Source organism: Molothrus ater, chromosome 21 (genome assembly GCF_012460135.2).
Source record: "Molothrus ater isolate BHLD 08-10-18 breed brown headed cowbird chromosome 21, BPBGC_Mater_1.1, whole genome shotgun sequence".
Classification (NCBI taxonomy): domain Eukaryota; kingdom Metazoa; phylum Chordata; class Aves; order Passeriformes; family Icteridae; genus Molothrus; species Molothrus ater.
Window position 1 is genome coordinate 7,238,159 of NC_050498.2, and position 16,895 is coordinate 7,255,053.

The 16,895-nt window shown below is 61.7% G+C and overlaps 2 protein-coding genes across 2 annotated transcripts in view; both read right to left on the bottom strand.

Annotated features, from left to right (window-relative positions):
* MYO18A (myosin XVIIIA) overlaps window positions 1–16,895 on the bottom strand; it is a 36,967-nt gene that overhangs the window by 16,779 nt on the left and 3,293 nt on the right. Inside the window, 20 exon segments of the mRNA XM_054517020.1 lie at window positions 189–275; window positions 669–861; window positions 947–1,037; window positions 1,116–1,292; window positions 1,764–1,775; window positions 3,186–3,330; window positions 3,440–3,503; window positions 3,592–3,692; window positions 4,357–4,499; window positions 4,747–4,957; window positions 5,073–5,249; window positions 5,329–5,438; window positions 5,553–5,640; window positions 6,197–6,253; window positions 6,777–6,917; window positions 7,312–7,431; window positions 7,636–7,698; window positions 7,886–8,566; window positions 8,951–9,007; window positions 14,438–15,520. Coding sequence (XP_054372995.1) covers window positions 189–275; window positions 669–861; window positions 947–1,037; window positions 1,116–1,292; window positions 1,764–1,775; window positions 3,186–3,330; window positions 3,440–3,503; window positions 3,592–3,692; window positions 4,357–4,499; window positions 4,747–4,957; window positions 5,073–5,249; window positions 5,329–5,438; window positions 5,553–5,640; window positions 6,197–6,253; window positions 6,777–6,917; window positions 7,312–7,431; window positions 7,636–7,698; window positions 7,886–8,566; window positions 8,951–9,007; window positions 14,438–15,445 — 3,726 coding nt within the window. The 5' untranslated portion in view covers window positions 15,446–15,520.
* NUFIP2 (nuclear FMR1 interacting protein 2) overlaps window positions 15,502–16,895 on the bottom strand; it is a 36,468-nt gene continuing 35,074 nt past the window's right edge. The window contains exon 5 of the mRNA XM_036395045.2: window positions 15,502–15,520. The gene's annotated coding sequence lies outside the window, so the exon portion shown is untranslated. The remainder of the gene's footprint in view (window positions 15,521–16,895) is intronic.

The following is a 16,895-nucleotide window of genomic DNA, read 5'->3' on the forward strand; positions in this document are numbered from 1 at the left end:
CACAGCACAGGCAGCTCCCAGGACAAGAGGGGAAAACCATACTGCAGGATGCACTAAGTATGTGGGCTGCACACACACTCGCACCCATGCTCTCATGACCATCAGCCCCTTTCCTTCCTCTCTACCCCTAAGATGCCAAAAAGCTGCCTGCTATGATGTGGCTGGAAGGAAGAGTGGAAGGTGCTTACCAGTGCCTGGTGTGAGGACTGGTCCACAGCAGCTATGGAGCCAGAGGAGCTGGGCTCAGCATCAGCCAGGGCGAGCTCTATGTTCTCCTGGTGAGGGGGAACAGAGGCAGGTGAGCACCCACACTGCAGAATAGCAGTGATAGGGAGTATGAGCCCATCAGTGTGTTGGTCTTGATGGAGTTCAGAGTGATGCAGAGTGATAAGGGAGGACCAGGACATGTGGAAGGGTCCCCTTGGGCTGTCAGTGCTGAGATGGAGAAGAAGCAGTCACTATGATCATCACCACCCACAGCCACTCCACCACCTCCCAGCGCAGTCCTCCTGTGCTGTGCTCCAGCAGCCCTGGACACTGAGCTTTGGTTGGACTGGTCCAAAATGACCACTGCATAAGGAATCAGGGGGGACGCATAGGAGACGTTCATGTGGGTATGGGAGGGCAGGAGTGGAGGAGGCCATGGCAGCCCTGGGTGTCCCTGGTACCTCCTTGTATCGCTCCAGCTCGCGGGCAAAGGTGCGCTGGTGGAAGAGCTGCTGCAGGCGCTCCTGGGCGTAGTTGTGGCAGAGCTCCTCAAAGGTTGCGCCCCGGCTTTGCCCTGCCAGCTTGGGGTTCTGTGCCCCAGGGGTGTCCACCACTGTCACGGAGCACACCGAGTGCTGGCTCGACTTCAGCGCCCTGGGGGGAGCACAGAGGGACACAGCGGGGTCAGTGGGTGCAGCCAGGCACCCCCTGCTCTCCTGCTGGCCCCCCCAGCACGTACCTGTTGAGGAGGGAGATGAGGAGTGTGAAGAGCTCGGAGTACAAGCCAGCTGCCATGCCCTCCAGGCACTCCAGCGCCGTCAGCTTGGGACCTGGCCAAAGCAAGCCTGAGTGTCCCCAGCCCGGCATCCCTTGGGGCCACCTGCTGTCCCCACCACACCTCACCCTACCTGTGCCACTGTCCCCCAGGGGAGACTCATCGGGGCCCTGGCGGAAGGAGGTGGAGCGCTGCAGGGTGCCCTTGGGCTGGTGCTTGAAGATGGCAGAGGAGAGCTCCTCCAGGCTGCAGCCCAGCAGGTAGGCGGCTTTCTGAGCCCACTCGTGCCGTGCAAACTGCTTCCTCCCAGCTGAAGGGTGGAGAAGGGAGGTCAGGGCCAGGCAGGGCACCCCTAAAAATGGGGAGCGTTTCCAAACAGGCCTGGGATGATCTTAGGGACCCACAGAGTAGGTTAGGGATGATTGGCACAGTGGTAGCACACGTTTTGGGGTTTGAGGAGATAGAGATGTTTGGGGTCTAACAGGAGATAGGGGTGAATGGCTTTGTGCTGCTGCAGGCTGAGCCTGGAGCCACACTGGTGTGGAGCACAGACCCCTTGCCACCACTACCCAGGGACCTCTGAGGCTCTGAGCCACCCCACACGGGGACATGTCCCTGCTGGGTGACACAGCCACACGGCAGCCAGACAGACACAGAGACACGGACGCTGGGGGGCGGTGGGAGCCGGTTAATGGTGACACACAGGGACACGGAAGCGGGGTGAGGGTGGCACGGGGGAGGGGGAAGCCAGAGACACACGGAGAACAGAACGGGACTTTACCTTCGTCGGCGTCTGCATTGCAAAGGGCAGCATGCACCATGCGAACAGAGACACGGGTTAGAAACAACGGCACACGATGGCACGGGGGGGACACCCTCCTGCCACCACGCCACCGCACATGCCACGCCTGCCCCCTCCCCAGGCACTGCTGCAGTGACAAACCGTGACCAGCATGGGGGTCCCTTCCCTTTGAGTCCCCCCGCACCATGGGGAATGTTGGGGAGCAGCTCGGCTCTGCCCCAGAGCATGGGGAGCCACGTTTGGATGCAAGGATATTGAATCCTGGGGCTGGTGTAACTCAGCTCTGAGCACTCCCAGCGTCCACGAGGTGCAGGGGAGGCTTCAGCAGCAGCAGCACAGACTGGGGGTGGGATGCCCACCCCAAGCAGGATGCAGCAAAGCACACCCCCAGCAGGATCTGGGATTCCCTCCCATTGCAGGCTCCCATGGAGAGGCTCCGGAGCTGCCTGAGCATCCCGCTGTGGTGGCTGCAGCGGGGCCCTGCTGCCCTCTAGTGCCCTGAGAGCACCCCATGGGCCAGCACTGCACCCCAAGAGCACCCCACAGGCCAGCCCTGCACCCCAGTGTGCATCCACACCCCTCTGGTCACTCCTTTTTCATCCCCAGATCATCTTTTCCACCAGGGCTACAAATTCCCTGGGTGCAGCCACCAGCTCCAGGTGCCCATTTTGGGGTGACATGCCCAGCTCTCCCACCAGCGTGCAGCACCACAGGGAGAAAGAGAAAGCCACAGGGGGAGAAGAGCAGCCCCCAAAGCTAAATTTGCCATCCCCAGGAATGGAGAGCAAAGCTGGTGCTGTGGGACACTCACACCCATGGTGAGAGCTATGTGCCAGGGTAGCTCTGACCCACACCACCAATGGTGCTGACAGGACTGGGATTGGACTCCTCACAAGCAGCAGGCAAATTTGGGGCTGCCAGGACCCAACCAGGGTCAGGGCTGGTCCCAGCACACCAGCAGCATCCCAAGCCCCCATTTCAGCCCCCAAATCTGCATTGCATGGCAACCCCCAGAGCAGAGCCCTCCCCACTCCCATTACCAGCTCCATCTGCCAGTGGGTCTGCAAGGAGGATGGAGGGAAAGGTGTTACACTGGGAATGGGGGACACCCCCCAACTGCCTGAGCCCCACCCAGGCCCCCACTCCCCCAAGTTGGCAGGGCCCAGCCCAGGGTCTGGGCATGTTCAATTCCCACCAGTTAACGAGACCACCCCAACCATGGGGACAAAGCTGGGTGCCCCAGAGCACTCAGGGTGGCAGGGCATTGTCCCTCAGCTGACACAGCCTCCCACCTTCTCCCCCAGAGCTTGGTTGCACTGCAGGCTGTTTGCAAGGTGTCTCTGGAACCCCTCACATCATCAGTCTCAAATCTCCCCTCCTTAATGGCTCCCAGCTTGTTACCTTTGGTTGCCCCAGCGGCTCCCAGATGGTAGATGGCCCCCAGGATGAGCCAGAAGGCTTTCTGCTCATCTCCTGAGATGCCCATCACCTTCATGGCTGTCAGGAGCTTGCTGAACTGCTGGGTTGCCTTCTGCTTTTCCTCTGGCTGTGGAAAACAACAGGAGCCATTGGTCTGGGAGCTCAGCTCTGCTTCCCCCTGCACTGAAATGGGCCAGAGACCCCCATCTTCCCCTACAGCCCCCCATGGCAACAACCTTGGAGGGGGGCACGATGCCGAAGACATTGTTCTCTGCCAGGTGGTTGAAGTGAAGCTCAGTCCTGCAGGGATAAACACCACGATTGGCCCCATGGGGGAGGTCCCAGAGACCCCCCCACGATGGAGGCCATGTCCTCCCCCCCGGCTCACCTCAGGGTGCTGTCAGAGCAGGCCAGCAGGTAGTAGAAGACATTGAAGGTGGCCTCGTTGGCTGGGTGCCGGGCCACGCGCAGCTTCTCCAGCAGCAGTGTCTGGCAGAGGTGGGACAGTGAGGAACTGTCCCCAAGTGCCCCACTCCCACAGAGACCTCCAACCCACCCCAGACTCATCTTTGCTGCCTGCCCAGGGTACCAGTGGGAGTGAGGGCCTCCCTCCCACTGCAGGGCACCATGTGAATGCAAACGTCACCCACACAGCCCATGAGCATCTCTCCTTGGTGAGTGCTACTAGAAGAGCATGGAGAACGTCTCCTGGATTTTAAGGGCTCTGCTGTTATCACAACAGCATTTTGGGACTGGTTTTGGGACTAACTCAGCAAGGACAGGGAACCCATCTGATCTGGGTGTGAACAAGGACAAGGATGTCAGGCTGCTGAGTGATGTGAGCATGGCTGGGGATCTGCAGTGGAGCTTGTAGTGTAGGAAACACCAGGAAAATCATGGAATGGTTTGGATTGGAAAGGGCCTGAAAGATCAACAAGTTCCAAACCCCTGCCATGGGCAAGGACACTTTCCCCTATCTCAGGATGCTCCAAGCCCTATCCAACCTGGCCTTGAACACTCCCACAGGAGATGGAGTAGTTACAGCTTCTCTGGAGAACACTTGTGAGGATGGACTGGCTCCCACATCATGGGGAGCCACGCTGGCAAGGATGGACCAGCTCCCCTGCTGGGGGAGCCACCCTGGTCCCCTCACCTGTACAGAGGCAGATGCCACCTGCCCAGCCTGGTCGAAGTCCAGGGAGATGATCTGGGAGAAGCGGGTGGCGTTGCCATTCATGCCGGTGCTGCTATTGCCAAAAGCCTCCAGGATGGTGTAGAGAGCCTGCCACTTCTCCACTGCAGGAAGACAAGCAAGGCAGTGCAGGGGCTGTGCAGCGGGCAGGGGGCCAGAGCTGGCTGGGCAGGAGCTGCTGCTCCCTTGCACTGCAGCAGGCCCCAGGAGCACAGCAAAGGCACAGGGGTGACACAGTGAGAGCCCACTGGGTGCGTGTCCAGCCACTGCCGCGTGCGTGGGGCTGTGGCCGCAAAGCAAGGGGCGTGTGCAGGCAGGACAGAGGGACTCCACACCCACAGAGGGACTCACCAGAGAAGACCTTGCCGGTGCTGCCGGCGATGGTGGCGAGGTACTGGACCAGGTGCTGGCAGTTGGTGGTTTTGCCGCTGCCGCTGGCGCCCAGCAGGACGATGGCCTGGTCCTGGCGGCTCATCAGCATGCTGCGGTACGCCGCCTGCGCCACCGCGTAGATGTGCGGGGACGTGTCCTCCCTGCGGCACCCCTTGAACATGTGCATCACCTGATGGGGACAGGGAGGGCAAGAGGGCAAGGGTCAGCACCCTGCCAACCCCATTACCCCCTCTGTGTGGTGCCAGCTGCTTGTCCCCTCCGGTGTCCCCCCAGAGCAGCGTCACCTTCTCGGAGTACATGGAGGGGGAGCTCAGCGGGTTGATGATGACCATGGTGGGCCCGGCGTAGGTGTGCAGGAGGTTGCCGCCGTAGCGCTGGCGCAGCGTGTGCAGCGTGCTGGACTCGTTGAGGTAGAGGAGGCTGGCGAGGTCCTCCACACGGTCACAGGACGGGGGGTTTGCCTGGCAGCAAGGTTGAGATGGGGTGGGTCAGGCGGGGAATGGGGATCTGCCTTGCCGGCCCCTGCCCCTGCAGCCCTACCTTCTCCACATCGTCCTCCTCCACCTCCAGGACGGCTCCATCGTGGTCCAGTTTCACCTTCACTTTGCCCTCGGGCAGGGGACTGCCCGCCTCCGGGCGCAGCTGGCTGCCTGTGAGGGGCACAGGGCACTCAGAGGGGCTGTGCTGGCAGCCCCCAGGGACACTGCAGTGGGGTCATGGGGGCTCACAGGAAGGACGGGGTGCTGTGTCCCAGCAGTGCTCACCCAAGGAGAAGCCATCCCTGTGCACCAGCCACACCTTCTCGGTCTCGTACCAGGCCTCCTCAGCTGCTATCTGCTCCTCTGTCTTGGCCTGTGGGACAGCAGATGTGGAGAGGCTGTGGTGACTTGCCCCCTTCTCTGCCTCACCCCTCCCCTCATCCCTGGGGCTGGAGGGAGCATGGCTGACTGGCCACAGGGCCACGTGCTGGACAGCCAGGACACCTCCACAAGCCACAAACCCTCCCAGCACGTCCCCAGTTTGCCTGCTGGGGACCCCAGTGGGCGCAGGGATGAGAGACCACCAAGGCCCTGCCACAGCTTGGGGTAGACATAAAGACACGGTGACCCACAGGCACATTCACTACGGCCACCCCGGGTGAACCTGGAGGGGCCAAGCTCCCAAACCCCAGCCCTGAGAGCAGGCACCCACGCCAGCCACGTGTCAGGATGCAGGGACACCAGACATGGTATGGGGACATGGGACATGCTGCAGGGACATGTTGTAGGGACACAGGACACACTGAGGCACATAATGGAGGGACACAGGACGTGGCACAGGACTCTGATATGGGATATGCCAGACTGGTGGCCAGCACAGCGGGGATGTCCCTGGCACAAGGAGAGCAGGACGAGCTCCAAAGCCAAACCTGAGCTGCAGCAGGGACGGGGCCAAGGGGAGCTGCCGGCGCATCATCCGCGGGACCCTGGCGAGGCCGAGAGAGGCGGTGAAGGCGAGAAGGGCTCAGCCCTGCCCCGCACACAGCACGGAAAGAGGGGGTGGGGAGCGAGCAGGGGCAAAGCACCTGCTGTGCCAAACCCTGCGGGCGCTCCTCGTGCCACGGCCACCACTGTGGACAGCAGGGTGGCAAGTCCAGTGCAGTGCTGGACAGACACGGAGCTGGGAAGGACACTGGCCACGAGGCCTGTGCTGCCAAAGCCCTGGGGCTGGGGGTCACTGCACTGACCCCGCTCTGAGCTCTGCCAGCACCACGTGCCACAGCTGCTTCGGCACGAGCCATGCATCCTGCCTATGCCAGCACTCTGCCCCTTCACACCCTGCTCCACACCCCTGCCCGCCCCAGCTGTGCCCCCTCCACTGAGGGCACCCTCCTGGGACGTCTGGCTTCCCGGCATGACCTCGCTGGGGAGGAGAGAGGCACCCAGCCCTGGCTGCCCCGCCGGCCCCATGGCAGCCCATGGAGCAGGGTGGGATGGGGAAAGCCTTACACTCCAGCAGGAGGCGCGGGCGCAGACGCCAGCCCAGAGGCAGACAGAGGATGGCAGGGGGTCGCTGGTGGAGGCAGAGGGCTCCTGAGGACAGGGGTACAGTACCTGGCTGGGTGCTGAGGCGGAGGCGGCAGGGTCCAGCTAACGGCAGCAAGGAAGGAGGAGAGAAAGAAGAGAGGGGGTGAGAGGCAGAGAGCAGAAGCAGCACCCTGACAAGCCACAGGGCCCCGGCACGGCCATGATCACACAGCACCACCAGGACATCATCCATCCCAGCCACCACAGTGTGCCTGGGCCCCTACAGGGATGCAGGCAGTTCCCCATCCTCAGCACAGTCTGGGCAATGATCCCCAAACCCACCAACAGCCCTGGTCATCCATTCCCTGCTGCCAGTGTCACCCACAGACACACGATGGGGTTGGCAGCCAGACACAGGGGTACAGTCACTGTGTGAAGAGCACATGGCACGTCTGGGGCAGCCACAGGCTGCCCATGCCTCCCCATCCCTGAGAAGGCAACACGCAAGCAACAACACCTCTGGAATTACAGAAGTGGTGAAGATCCTCTCCAGCCGGAGCTGCGCCTCCTCAGATGGGCTCAGCACGGACGCAGGGCCAGGGGAAGCAGGGCCAGGGGAAGCAGGGCCAGGGGCAGCCTGGAGGCAGAGCACCATTAGCTCCAGGCCAGCTGTCCCACAGCCCTGCACAGCCCTGGCACATGGGCACCAGCAGGGCCCCTGCAAAGGCTTTCCCAGCCCTGCAGCCCATCAGTGCTTGGGGCGGGTCCCAGGGTGAAGGCACAGATGGGTACCAGTGCGTACCCACAGTGTCCAGGGACCTGTGTCACCACTCCTACACACCTGCTGGGGGGCAGCCGGGGCATTTTTCACAGGGGTCAGCCGCTTCTCGCTGGTCTGCAGCTTCTTCTCCACATGAAATGGAGGGGAGACAAGGGGCAGCATGATGGAGTGGCCACAGCACACACGACTGCCCAAAAAAAGTGACTCCCACCCACACCGCACATCTCAGAAGCACTGCAAACCATGCGGGTGAGCTCACACCATGCTGCACTGGGGGTCAGAGCATCTCCCATTGTGCACACACCGGTACCTTGTGCCTCTCCAGGGCCGTGGGTTTCAGAGCAGATGCCTTTGCCGGCTCCGCTTTCCCTCCTGAAAGCTGCACTGGTGGCTCTGGTTTGGCTTCAGCGCCCGAGGACGGGGACAGCTTTGTGTCCCCACCAGCTGGCTCACGGGGCTTCTCCTGCCTGTCCCCCGGCCGGAGCCGCGGCCGGTGCTCCTTGGTTTTGCCCTTGGCCATGAGGGTTTTGAGCCCCTCTGAGATCTCATCCTTGGGTTCCGGCTTGGCAGGGGCTGCAGGCACCACGGTCGGGGGCGGTGGCGGGGCTGGGGGAGCTGGGACAGCGGTACGCCCTGCTTCCTCCTTCCTCGGGGGTGGCACTGGCTCAGGAGACTTGGCATCTCGGCCTGGCTCCTTGGCACTGCCAGCGTCCTCCCCTGGCAGAACTTTGCGGACCACCTTGCGCACCACCCGGACCACCTTGCGGCGGGACAGCCCCTGGCCGTCATCCCCCTGTGCCTCGGGGGCTGGGCCCTCCAGCCCATTCTCTGCTGCCCCGTTCAGCACCGGCTCTGGGCTCTTCCCTCTCCCAGGAGGTGGCTCGGGGCTCTTCACGGGTTCAGGGCTCTTCACAGGCTCAGGTTTTGGGGGTTCAGCCTTCGGGGGCTCAGCTTTGGGGGGTGCAGATGCTGCATCCTTCAGGGTCTCTGACTGCAGCCACAATGAGAGTGGTATGAGTGGAGGGCCAGCCTCCACTGCTGTTTGGGACATGATGGTGCCCAGGGCTCTGCCCTGCCATGGAGCACAGCTCCTCGCCAGACCCCAGCACTGGGTATTGGAATAATTACCACAGCACCCTTCCCCAAAAACCTACAGCCCCACAGTGGATCCCAGGGCAGTGGTGACCTCCCTGCCCCACAAACAGTGACCATTCAACCCTCAGGCTGACAGCATGGGAGTAAAACTCAGTGCTCAGGGCATCACTAAGCCCATGACCCTGCATGGTGTCCCCAGGCCCTGTCACAGGGGCTGTTCCCACCAAGGACAAGCCCCATCCCCAAAAGCTCCACCCTGCCCATGCCCTGTGACACTTACAGCCCCATCCTCCTTCATGGGTCTTTTCACAGCTAAAGATTTGTCCTCGTCCTTGACCTGAGGGTCAGACAAACAAGAGGAGCATGTTTCAGCCCACTGTGGGGCCTTGCTGCAGGAAAACCTCCTGGGACCATCACTCCATGCCAGCACAAATTTACAGCCCACTGCAGGGACAAGGGCGTGTGTCCTGCCAGGCTTCCCATCAGCCAAAACAACGGGGATGAAGCACAGAGATGCACCCTACTTACAGCAAACCCCAAAGGTGGGAGAGGTGCTCTGCCCACCTGGCCTGGGCCCTCTCATCATGAGCAGCCAGTGAGGGAGGTGGTTCAGAGTCACACCACCCCTCCTGCAGGATTCTGTCGTTCTATACGTCACCCCCCAGCCGGTGTCACAGCACGTTTTAAGTGTCACCAGCTAATCTCTGCAGCAGCCGCACGTGGGACATGCCAGATCCCTGCTGACCCAGGGAAACCAGGGGCCTCTGGGGGGGTGGGCAGCCAAACCCTGCCCTGAGCTGAGCCTCTGAGTGCCAGGACTCGGCTGTGACACTGCAGTGGTGCATCCTGTGGGCAGCACACCCTGGCTTGCCACCACAGAGCAGCTCCTGGGTGGCAGGTGGCATTGGGGTGGCTCACACTGTGTTAGGGAGGGCACCAGACATTCACAAAGCTGTTAGTGATGGTGTTAGTGATCACATGCATGGCTGTGCTGGTGACACCAGCCCTGGCCAAGCTCCCAATTGCCCAGCACAGCCCCTGTCACAGCAGCACAGTGAGGCTGGGAGTGCTGCTCCAAACACTGGGCAAACTGGGGGAGCCCGTCAGCAGCGTGACCCAAACGTGGGGTGCAGGCAAACATGCAAGAGACACTTCCCTTCTGCTCCCAGAACGCAAACCGGGATGAGAACGCCATGGTGATGTCTCATGGAGCTGCAGCCCTGGCTGGGGAGAGAGGGAGAGGTGAGACTGACTGGGACAGCACACAGAATGCCAAACCACGGCCCAGGGTACAGGCACGTGCCCTTCCCCACCTGGATCCTCAGGAATGGGGGTCTGAGCCCACTTGGACCTGCTCAGCAAACAAACAGTGCCCGCAGGAGGGGCTCTGGGGACAGACAGGTGACCAGTCTGAGACCCAGCAAAACTCACTGTGTAAAAAAAACCCCTTTAGTCAGGCTGTAGGACCGTGGCCCAATTCCCCTGAGGGGGCCAGCCCGCTGCAGTAAGCAAATGCCAGGGTGAGGGAAGGGATATTTTCTGCCCCAGCTCCCTGCTTGCCCTGACAGCCTGGGTTTATTCTGAGCCTGACCCCATGCCAGAGGCCAGGCAGCTCTAGTGGGACCTGCTGCCCTGGATGGCACCCACTCTCCAGCCCCAGGTTGTGCCTGGGGCCACTGGGGAGAAGCCCCCTCTCAGGGCCAGGCGTGGCACAGGGGAGCACCGGGCCACCAAAGCAACCCAGCAGTCTGGGAGCACATCCCTGTCCCCCTAAACTGTCACCATGGTGTGAAATGCCAGTGCCTGGAGAACAAGCTGAGCATGGGGGTCTGGAGATGAACCCACCTGTGGGTTAGAACCCCCAAACCCTCTGCCCACAGCACTCCCACCTCCAAGCAGCCTGGCACTGCCACAAAGCTCTCCAGAGAGCACCGGCCATGAGGTCCCCACAACAAACAGCCCCAAAACACCCCAGGGGTGGGTTCAGCCTCTCAATCCCCGATCCCAGCACCAGGACCATCTCCCAGGTACCCCCCTCGTGCTCCCCCAAGCCGTGCTGGCCACGCTGGGGGTCCCCACCTTACCAGAGGGAGCAGGAGAAGGGTTTCCGCCGGGGCGAGCGCGGCACCGCACGGGAGAGGCACTGGTGGGGCGGCAGCCGGCAGCGGGGACAGCTGGGCTGATAGGGCCACCCTAAAAATAGCCCAGGAATGCGAGGGCCCCGCCGGCCGGAGCAGCAGCAGCCGGAGGGAGAGCTGGGGGGGGACACTGGGGCCTCGCCACCAGCAGCACCGTCACCGTCACCACTGCCAGAGGAAGTGATGTGGGCTCCGCCGGCCGCGGGGGGAACTGCCCGGCCTCCCTGCACCGTCCGCCCGCAGAGAGTGGGACAGACACCCCCGAGCCAAGTGCAGCTGTGGAGCTGGGGGGGCCAGGCAGGGCTCTGTGCCTCACAGGATGGGGTTGCACAATCCACACCCCTGGGTGCCTGGTGTGGTGCCAGGCGGTGCAACCCTGACGCTTCTCGCTCCTCCTCTGGCTTTGCCATGAACACCGGATCCCCCCAAAATGTTCTTGGGGACAGATAGCACCCCAGCAACACACAGTAAAGATGTTTTCATGGCAAAGCTGCCTCTGGAAGTTCAAGGTGTCCCTGGAAACAGCAGGAGTGGGGCAGTGGACAAGGAGATGAGGGTCAGGGGCCTCCCCGTGCGGGGGCTGCTGGGTGGAGTTGGTGGCAGGGAGCCAAGCACGCTGGTGGCATGGAGGAGCAGTGGTGACACAGGCATGGCACACTGGGACCCCAGCTGGCAGCTGAGCAGGTCCCTGCCCAACCAAAGTGAGACAGATGCGCCCTGAGGAAAGAAAACATCCAACCAGAGGAAGCAGGGGCACAGCCTGGCACACCCCACTGCACAAGGGACAGGCCACATCAAACACCCTTGGCAGGGCTGGTGTAACACAGCAGAGAGTGTCTGCAGTGACATGGGTGTCCCCAGGTAGCACAGGCATGCAGCCACCTCCGCTGGGATGCCCAGCCCAGCTGTTTGGTGACAGCAGCATTTCTGCCTGGCCAGCATATTTCTCTCATTCCTAAGCCAGGAAATTCAGCACACACACCCCGGCTCATGGCTGAGCCCACTGGATACAAGCCCCCTCCCAAGACTCTGCCACACTAGGACACCACAGTAGCACCAGCCCCTCCGTGAGAGCAGAAAAAGAGCCAAATAAAGAACTTGCCAAGCACACAAAAATGATAAAAGTGCCTCTGACATGACGAGAGTCCCACACTCCCACCCTGGTGGGACACGGGATACAAGCCCCACCAACTGGATACAAGCCCCCTTCCAAGATCCCCCCACAGTGGGACACCACAGCAGCACCAACCCCTCAGTGAGAGCAGAAAAACAGCCAAATAAAGAACTTGCCAAGCACAGAAAAATTATAAAAATGCCCCTGACACAATGAGAGTCTCACACTCCCACCCTGGTGGGACAAGGGGAACCCAGCCATGCCATGGCACCCTGGGCACAGCGACCTGCACGGACTTGTGTGCCCGTGGACAGTGGCACACAAGGTCAGCCAGCACAGCCACAGGATGCCTGTGGCCCTGCTGAAGCACTGGAGTGGTCAGAGGCGTTTCTGGAATATTTCTGGAATATTTCTGCTGGGCCGGCGCACGCCTGGGCCCTGCCTGAGGAATTTAGCCGGTAAATAAATAAATACAAGTGTGGAGTTGAGCCAGCCCAGCTGCCCCACACTGGGAGCAAGGCTGGGACACAGAGGGGGTTTCACCCCAGCCCCAATGCCCGGCCACGCTGTGCCACCAGCTGTCCCTGTCACCCCACAGCACTGACAGCCCCCCAAGAGGCAGCGGGTGCTGGCACTGCCCAGCCAGGTCCGTGGGGACAAGGGTGACTCAGCACAGACCCTGTGAGGGGGTTACACCCCCATGGTGCACAGAGAGCCCAGCACCATCCCTCTCCAGCCACGGAGGGGCTTCCAGAGCAACGGCCCAAAATATGTCTATAATTTCCTGTTTCAAAAAGGATCATTTTTATTTAAATTAGGACCAGAAACATTCCAGGGAGCTTAGTGGGGCCTGGGGGAGAGCCGAGCCTCCCTGTGTGCCAGCACCTTGTGTGAGGGACCCCCAGCTGCACCCAGCACCCCAGTCTGGGCTCCCTAGCACCAGCAAAGCCACAATCTGTCACTCTGGTGCACCATGAGGAAGAGGAGGAGGAGGAGGCATCCTGTGCCAGTGCTGCAGTGTGAACCCCAAGGCACAGTCCCTGCCAGCCCTCTGACCAGCTCCCACCGGCTGATGCCGTCAAACCACACCATGTTCCAGCACAAGGCTGCACATTGCAGCCTCTCCCATGCAGCCCCAAGGGCACTGGTGATTCCTCTCCCCCTTCCCAGCCCAGCTCGGCGCTCCTGGAAGGCACAAACGCCTCACTGGCCCCCTGTGTGTGACATCCAACACACACCTGCCTCCGTGCCAAGGCACAGACCTGCCCCATGTCCACACAGGGTTATCCCACCAGGGGTTATCCAGGTGTCCACACAGGGTTATCCCACCAGGGGTTATCCAGGCAGCAGTGCCCCTTGTCTACACAGGGTTATCTCACCAGGAGCTATCCAGGTGTTCACACAGGGCTATCCCACCAGGGGTTATCCAGGCAGTCATGCCCAGTGTCCACACACCAGGGGTTATGCAGGTGTTCACACAGGGCTATCCCACCAGGGGTTATCCAGGCAGCAGTGCCCGCTGACGCCTGCAGGGCTCCAGGAGGAGCTGCGGGAAAGGCACCGCTCTGGCTTGGCGCAGACTCCACCCCGCAGCGCCGGCATCTGCTCGAGGAGCACATGGAGCCCCGTGCTCACCCTCACTCCATCCTGCCCACCAACCCGCAGGCACAGGGCCTCGCCACGCACACTGTGGCTCTCCCCAGTGCAGGCAACCTGCTCTGCAGGCACAGGCACCCTCCTCCCCCAAGGAAGGCTTAAAAATACACGAAACAAGTCCAGTTATCCGCTAAACAACACCACTCTGCTGCACCCCCTGCCACCACAGAGGGGGTCCAGCCCTGCAGGATGCTGGTGTTTGGGGGGCTCTGCTGGGGTGCCAGCTGGCCAGGACGCTGGTTAGCCTGCGGCAGGGTCAGCAGTGCCGGGCAGCAGGCGTGAGGGATGTGGGTCACCCAGCCATTAAGTTTCTATTTATACAGCAGCAGCAGCAGCAGTAGCAGTAGCTGTGTACGCAGGGCTGTGCACGCCGGCAGCAGCTCCCAGCCCCTGGCACACTGTGTGCCTGCCCCAGTCCCCAGGGAGGATCCCTGTGGGGGACGCCAGCGTGGGCAGTGGAGCAAGCAGTGTCCTTCAGCAAAGTAGCCTTTGGAATTTCCTGGCAGTGAGGAGCAAAGCTCCCTTCTCAGCTGGACTGTGCTCACTCAGCAAAGATATGGGGACATACTTCCCGCAGGCAATGCAGAGCTGGGCTCTCCTCTAGCAGGAGGAAAACCCAACCCAACAGCACCCTGAGCACTTTGGGGGGCAAAACCCACCGGTGATGATTTGCAAGACCTGATGCATCACTGCTGCATCCCTGCCACAGCCTCCCGCTCCTCCCTGTGCATCCTGGCTGGAGCAGCCCCAGCACCCGCTGTTTCCCACAGCCCCTGCCAACCCAACCACCCCCACGAGGATGCTGGCACTGGCAGAACCCAGGCCTGGCAGTGCCCGTGGTGGGGACAGCGTTACTCACATCCCAGGCAGCACGGCGTGTCCCCTGGCCGCCCCGCAGCCAGCAGCGGCTCAGCTCGCTCAGCTCCAGGATGGGCTGCACCTTCAGCTGCACCGTCTCCCCCGACTGCCGGATCATCTCCACGATCTCATCCCGGGATTTGTTCTCCACGTTCCTCCCGTTGATCTCCACCAGCCGGTCTCCCGGCACCAAGCCCAAGGCCAAGTCTTTGGTGCCGGCTCCGGGCTCGGCGAAGTGCACGACGCGCCGGTACACCTGCCCGTCGGGGCCGCGGTCCAGCATGGTGGTGCGGCGCAGGGAGAAGCCGAAATCGCCCGTGTTGCGCCTCTGCAGCTCCAGCTGCCGTGGGGTGGGGGGCTGGGGGGGCACCAGGGCGGGCAGCCGAAGCTCGACAGGGAACTTCTTACCAATGAGCTCCGGCACCCTGGCACGCAGGGAGGCGGCAGGAGGGGTGCAGGGCTGTCTGGGGGGAACCCCCTGCTTGTCCAGTGGGGCGTCCAGCATGCGCACCTCCACCTGAGGGGAGGGGGCTGCCGAGTGCTCAGAGGGCGTGGAGGTCTCGGAGGTACTCTCATCCCGACTTTTCTGGGAGAAGGAGAAGCGTTTGACAATCACCTGGGAGTTCTGCTTGGCCAAGGAGCCAAACTTGGCTGCTCGCTGCAGCACCGAGCCCTTGAAGTTGGTATCGTCCGCCTTGAGATCGTCGCTGGAGCTGGCCGTGCTCAGGTGGCCTGAGTCCAAGATGACGCTGCCCCGGTTGCTGTCAGAGTCAATATCTGTGAGGTGCAGCTCGGAGCCACTGGCCACTTTAATGGGGATGGGGTTGGAGATCTCCAGGCGGGTCTTGGAGTCCCGCTTGGAGGCACGGTTGAGGTTGAAGAAGCCCCGGCGCATGCTCATCTCCTCTAGGCTCTTGAGTTCAGCTGCTGACATTCGCTCCTTTTTCTCCTTCTTCTTCTCCTTCCGGGCCCCATCCTTCTCTTTGTCCTTCTTCATCAGGTTGAACATGGTGGATAGAGGCTTGGGGCACTCTTGCCCCCACAGCAGGGCACTGGGCTGGGGCGCCGGTCACGGCACAGCCGCCTGTGCAGAAGGACAGACAGGAAGGGTGCCATCAGAGAGCAGCACGGCCAGCACCCACCCACCACCCCTCCATCCACCCCACTGCTCACGCCAGCTGCCACCCCCAGCCCCTGGGCCATCTTCCAGTATTCCCACCCTCCCTGGGGATTGCAGCACCACAGGGCTGAGACTGCCTCAGTCGATGTGTCCTCACCCCGGCTGGGCATCAAGCCCCAGGGATGCAACAGGGATGGCCCTGTACCCCCAGGGTTGCCCCCAAAAGAAGCCCAGAAGCCTGGCAGTGCCTGGCACTAGGGCTGACTGCAGGCAAGACCCTCAGCAGCTCAGGAGCAGTTTTGGAGCAGCATGGGTGGGCAGGGAAGAAAATATCCTGGTGGCTTTTGCAGCAGTTACTGCCGGCAGGGACACTCCCCAGGGTAAAACCCCCATCCCATTCAGCCACCAACGTCCTGCCTGCTGTTCAAAAGCCCCTTGTTGAGGAAACAGAGGCCTTTCTGCTGCTCATCCTGGCTCTGGCCACCGCAAACCACAGGGGCTGCCGTGGGCAGAATCCCCACCAGGGAGGAGCCGGAAACACGGCCTGGAGCGAAGGTTGCTCTAATAAACAGGAACCTGTAAAATCACATCCCTCCCAACACTGATAAGTGTCTAATTTTAGCCAGGGCGACGCAGAGGCTCGTGACGCTGCCGGCGACCTCCAGGAACAGTGGCTCTTTCATTTGGGCATCCCATGCAGAGCGGGGGGAGCACCCAGTGCCAGTGGGAAAACCGCGGCTGGGCAGAAAACCCAGCTCCCTCCTGGAAAACTCCACGTGCACCCAGTGCCTGGGGACACCCAGTGCCTGGGGGCACCCACAGCCTCACCCTGCATGGGGTGCTGTGGCACTCCTCTGCCCCTGGGGTAACTGGTAGCCCCCCCTCAGCCTCCATCGAGCGCTTGGGCTGCAGATAAACAACTCCAAAGTGGAGCAGGCGGCTGGCAGTGCCTGCAGGACGGGCTGACAGCTATATATAACAGGGCAGGAAACTGCACAGGAACTTAACCTCAGCACAAAGGACGACAGGAAAGCTCCCCATGTTTGAAGTATCTGCTTTAGAGCTCTTCGACGGGTGTGGGGATGAAGTTTGGGCAGCCATAGGGATGGGTAGTGCAGGCTCTGCCTGGGGTGCATGGATGTGCTGTGCTGTGCCAAGCTGCACCTTGGCTCCAGCACAGCATCAGTACTGCATCACCATCACTGCCTGGACCATCTCCCTGCAAGGACACATGGTCTGCACTGCCCTTGAACACACCCAGTGGGACAAGGGAAACCCGTTTTCCTCTTGACAAAGCCATAGAGGGATAGCAGGGAACTCCCTGAACCTCGCTGCCCCT